The sequence below is a fragment of the Cibotium barometz genome, chromosome 52 (genome assembly GCF_041138505.1).
Source record: "Cibotium barometz isolate CiBa-2024 chromosome 52, ASM4113850v1, whole genome shotgun sequence".
Classification (NCBI taxonomy): Eukaryota; Viridiplantae; Streptophyta; class Polypodiopsida; order Cyatheales; family Cibotiaceae; genus Cibotium; species Cibotium barometz.
The window spans coordinates 7,588,415-7,593,822 of NC_141097.1; the positions used below are offsets into that span (position 1 = coordinate 7,588,415).

At 40.7% G+C, this 5,408-nt stretch overlaps 1 protein-coding gene across 1 annotated transcript; it reads left to right on the top strand.

Moving 5' to 3' along the window:
- The first annotated feature begins 1,552 nt into the window (after positions 1 to 1,552).
- On the top strand, positions 1,553 to 3,602 carry LOC147608745 (uncharacterized). The gene is made up of 3 exons (XM_086788530.1): positions 1,553 to 1,789; positions 2,420 to 2,581; positions 3,251 to 3,602. The coding sequence occupies exons 1-3, from the start codon at positions 1,718 to 1,720 to the stop codon at positions 3,425 to 3,427; spliced, it is 411 nt and encodes a 136-aa protein (XP_086644656.1). The 5' UTR covers positions 1,553 to 1,717; the 3' UTR covers positions 3,428 to 3,602.
- Positions 3,603 to 5,408: the final 1,806 nt, after the last annotated feature.

The following is a 5,408-nucleotide window of genomic DNA, read 5'->3' on the forward strand; positions in this document are numbered from 1 at the left end:
GAAGGTGCTTCCTTTATGAATTCATGTGTCTATCTATACCCTTTACGAGGACTCAAAACTTGCTCACAAAGTGGGCATACCTCGGAGTGTGAGAAATGTATTCTAGGATTGATACATTATAAAAAATACTTTTGCAAATCATGTATTGAGATACCATACCAATTGCATAGCTCATTTTTGTTAGTCTAGTTATTAGGCTATTTGAAGCCCATGTAGGATATCATAGGTTCAAGCCCTCTTGGGCACTTGAGGTGGTGCCTTATAAAGATGGGGTGTGTGAGTTGTAATTTCTAACTAATTCTCCAAATTTTAGAAAAAAGAGAGACCATACCAATCGATGTGAATGGATATAGAAAATTCTTGCATGAATCATGGCCATGGTTCTAAATAGGGGACTGAAATTAATTAATTAGTTGGAGCATATTTTTCATAACGTTAAATGCTAGGGTCTTTGAAAACCTGAAGAGTGGATGGTTCTGAATAACTTCTTTTTTTTTTGGGAAAATATTTATAATATTAACGTTGAAAGCCAAGTTATACCGCACTGATTTGACTTACAAGAGTTCAACAAAAAGAACTTATACCCAAGCCTAATTCAATTCATACTTCTTACAATTAAGCAATTTGTAAAGCAAATCCCATCTTTCATCCTCCCAAACAAATGAAGATTGACTCCAGGACACATGGTAGCCCAACTACATGCAAGCTAGCATCATGGGTTCAATGGTATATCTTTTGGGGGAAGCCTTTCCAATACATGCTTGCTTGTCCAAACCTTAACCACAGGGATTTTCAACAAAGGCCACAAATGTATATATAGGGTGCTTTTCCTTGAGGTACCATCTTTTGGTCTTGGGTCCAAACTTGGGGAGCTTGGTCTTGTTGGGTCCAAACTTGGGGAGCTTGGTCTTCATGTCTTCACCTAGGCAACAGTGCAAGCAACCATGGGTTAGGGGTTTTTAATAACTTCTAAACGTGCGGTGTCTCAAACTCAACCCAAATGAGGTGCATGGAAAATCTAAAAGTAATAGGGCAGAGTAGAATAGGGCAAAGTAGAATCCTCTCTCTCTCTCTCTCTCTCTCTCTCTCTCTCGTGCATGTAGAGGCGTGCGCGTAGAGGATGCCTAGAGATCGTCTCTCTACGCTTAACCCCTCTCTCTCTCTCTCTCTCTCTCTCTCTCTCTCGTGCATGTAGAGGCGTGCACGTAGAGGATGCCTAGAGATCGTCTCTCTACGCTTAACCCCCCCCCCTCTCTCTCTCTCTCCATCCCCACATGCAAAAAGAAGGCAGTTGTTTGCCCGTATGAAGGTAAGAAGTTGGTGGCATTTTTGCGAACTGCAAAAAGAAAGGGGCTTGTCTAGTCGTGTTGGGAGGAGGAGAGGGCATGTCGAGGCTTGTTCAACCGTGTGATTGAGAGCTGGAAGGAGGAGAGAGCAAGTAGTGGCGGTGGCCAATATAATAATAATAATTACCATTATGAATAGTTCATTGTGATGTCCCCATAAGCATCTCCTTTTGCAAGCCATCATATTTTTTATGCTCTCTCTCTCTCTTTGGAAGAAGCATAACTCTCTCCCCCTTGGGGATAACGTAAAAAAGCTTCTCTCTCTCTCTCTTTTGAAAGAAGCCAACAAGTTTACTTCATACATTGTAAAGAGTGGGCTTTAGCGACCTGCACATTGTGATTATCGAGCATTTAATCGAAATTCGCAGGCGATGGTGGGCATCTTCTCACGCTTCTCGGCCGCCAACAAGCCCGCTGGCCACCGTCGATCTCGATCTTCTCCGGTTCTCTCTCTCTCTCTCTCTCTCTCTCTCTCTCTCTCTCTAACACACACACACACACACACACACACACACGAAATTTTCTTGCATTCTGGATCTCACCTCTGTCGGGTATCTTGGCGCTCTCTCCCTCTCCCCCCCTGCCAGAAACGAATTTCTCTAGATCCTTTCATTTTTCTGGCCCCATGCTGCAAAACCCCATCGCCTCTTGCCCTAGCAGATCTCTTAGAAATGCGTGGATACTTCAAGCTAAAGTTCTCGGTAAATTTTCGAAACCCCCTCCGCCCCTCCCGCCCACGCACGCACCCGCAGTCGCCCTTGTTTTCTCCCATCTACCATCTCTCATCTCGCCTTCTCCATCCATGATTCTTGAAAATGCCCCATTCATATTCACCCACTTGTTCACCCACTTAAGCCCAAAAAAAAACCCAGAATTGTCAAACTATTTTATTTTCTAAGGTTTGCAGACAAGCAATGCACTCCAGACTGCACTCAGTCTTGCATTGCTCTGCAGCATGAATCAGATCATTAATTTTTTAAGTTTTTGCACTGATGTAGTACCTGTCTAGGATGACGGGCTGTAAATCTGTCTTTTTTAATGAAAGTCTTATAGATGGCTTCATTGGTGGACAGGATGAGAAGGAGATCACAAAGATTGTCAAAGACTCAATAGCATCTACAGTCATCCATGGAGGGCAGGTAGCAGACGAGTTTGCCCCGGTGGAACACCCAATGGAGCCTCCGGAGAACGATAAACCTGTCCGTTGCCCTCCTCCGGAGCCATGCATCATCCATGTGAGTTTTTGTTCATCCACACAATTCTACATGTCTTTCCATGTGTGTGTATGTGTAAGCTGGTATCATGGCACATCAAATTTTGAAGAGGACCCTCTTAGAATGGTCATCACAATAGGCCATCTCGATGACACCTGCTCTAACTATTAAGGACCTTATTCTCTTCCAACACATGACAGTGACATCACAAAGGCTACAACAGTAGCATCAATTGTTATTTGCCATATTAGCCACAGTTTCTGCAGTCACTCCCTCGGCATCGTGTCGAATGGAGATGTAATTAAGGCTGGTACAGAACCCTTCAGCCCCCATCAGGGGGGTTGGATGGGGCATCTTGACCCCCGGTGAGGGCTTGCCAGCCAAATCTGGCTCGGCAGGAAACGTTCTATAATTAGCCTCAGTTGTATCTTTGAACTTGTCATCATGGAACCACTGCTGGCAGTTTTCTGATAAGAACTCATAAGGAAGATATTACTAAATTACTTGACACGTGAGTATCTTGTTTTCTGATTCCTCGATTGCTTGAGGACTGGAATTCTTTGTTCTCTGGTGCCAAAAGTGATGATTGCATGGTCATTGTGTGTGTATATGTATGTGTGTGAGAGAGAGAGAGAGAGAGAGAAAGAGAGAGAGAGAAAGAGAGAGAGAGATGATTCCTGATATTTCTAGGATGGACGACTCTGGAAGGAGAGATTGCAACTGAGCATTAAGAGACGCAAGGAACTCCCTTTCATGAGGGAAACAGGACTGGAAAGTGCACATGCAAGAAGGCACCCAAGTGAGCACTCCATTCTTCCATCCATGAGTGCTCCAGCAAACACTATATTAAAACTCTTGGACTCATGACTTGTAATGTTTTAACTGTTAAACCAGTGTGGAAGGTCTTAAACATATCAAACTTTACTGTGAAAACCATGTCCAAGTCATGGTTTTTGCAGCGTTTTGTATCGATATTAAGCTTTACTGTGAAAACCATGTCCAAGCCTTTGGGGTTTTGCTATCTGTTGTACCTATACTAAGTTTTCTTTCTAGAGAGTGTGTTTTCTTACACTCTTCTTAAAAAATGAGAAAAGTATTTAAAAAGCTTCCAGCATGTTGTATTTGAGTCTATTCTTAAAAGGAACGCTGCTTTCATGCTGTCACGTCCTTGCTAATGTTGTCAGGATGCATTGCATTTAATGCAGAAGGATTTAGAAGCTGCCTATGTTTGGCCTCTGAAGATGATTGATTGCCCTTTTAAAAGATTGCAATGTTGAAGCTGTTAAGGATAATGCTACATTCAAGGATGCAGGCATCAGATTGTTAAGGTTAACTCTTTTAATCAGGGTAGCCCAAGCCAATGTATCAAAGAAATGCTAACATAAGTACTCACATATAACCAAAATAGACAATGTGTACCCACTTAATTACAATTTAGTTTCTTTTAATTGACTCATTAGTTAGTTCAGAGTAGCTAGATTACATAGATCAATGGTATGCCGAGGAAGCCTAATGTGCATGAAAAGAAATTTCTCGTAAAATGCGCTTTTGGGCTTAGAGCTTGAACCACATTGATCATTTTTCTTGCATGTGGTATGAAGATTTGAGTAAATTAGATATTGTTGTGTATCATCTTTGAGTAGTAAGTAGGTTGGGATGTTTTTTGATGTTAAAAGGCCATGTAATTAAATTGCCTTACAACCTGGAAATTTTTCTAGTTCCATAGCTGCATATAATTGAATGAGCCTTAAACATATTGTCTTTCGACATGTATTCCATAAAATTCCAGCTTTGCACAATAATGCTTGAGAGTGTTTATTCTTGTGAAAGGGTTTGTCTTTGTGCAGTAGTAATGAAAAGAGAGAAGAAAGTTATTATACAATGAAAAAGCATACATAAAATTCAAAAATTGTCAAACTTTTTATGTTTGGCTTAGATATGTTATATTCTTTTCATATAGCCCTTGCAAGACTTTTTCAAAGATTTTTTTTTCCTCAGTGATTCTTCCATATTATCTAGTGGTGACTATTTGATTTGGCATATGTGACAAGTTTACTACGTTGAATGTGCTTATAGGCCCTCCAAGCATGCAAGTTTAGGTTGACAAACTCTCTCATCGGAAAAGGATATTGGGAGTTCATTAGAGATGATGAAGAGGAGCCATAGCTTCTTCATGAGAATCCCACTCCACAATAGGTACTACATGTCTTTAACGCATGGCATGAGAGGACCAACAAGGTTATGTATTGGTTCTCTATTAGTGTGCTTGATTCTATGATTGGCCATGTACATGATGTAGGGACACCTAAAGACATATGGATACCTTGGTTAAGCTATATAACACAAGTACCAAGGTTAGAAAGATGTAGTTAAAGCTGGAGAGTTGCATAATAATGTGACAAAGGGAAAGTTGCGTACTATTGATTACTAATCGAAGGTGAAAGGGATTACGGACTCTATTGTCTCTATTGGAGAATGAGTTGATGATGATGACTTGGTGTTAGTCACTTTAAATGGGCTTACAAAAGACTATGACCAGTTTTGAACATCCATCCAATTTCTGTACCTTATATAGTCCTTCTGATCAATAGAAGATGCATGTCGGAAATAAATCATCATTATCCTTTAGTAATATGCAAGAGGATCATTTCTTCTACATAGACATAGGTGGAAGTAGAGGTATATTTCCACTTCCATCATTGTTTTTCTCTCTCACCTACATCATGAAGAGATTTGTATGCTTGGAGACCTACGATCTTTTGGTTATTTTTATGTTGAGTATTTTCCTCAAGGCATACCCTTCTTTTTGTTACTAACCTCTCGTGTCTCCTTTTTCTCATGGATTTGA

Coding starts and splice junctions, on each gene's coding strand:
- LOC147608745 (XM_086788530.1), top strand. CDS start 1,718: ATGGTGGGCATCTTCTCACGCTTCTCGGCCGCCAACAAGCCCGCTGGC. Junction 1,790..2,419: donor GTCGATCTCGATCTTCTCCG/GTTCTCTCTCTC, acceptor ATTGGTGGACAG/GATGAGAAGGAGATCACAAA. Junction 2,582..3,250: donor CGGAGCCATGCATCATCCAT/GTGAGTTTTTGT, acceptor TGATATTTCTAG/GATGGACGACTCTGGAAGGA.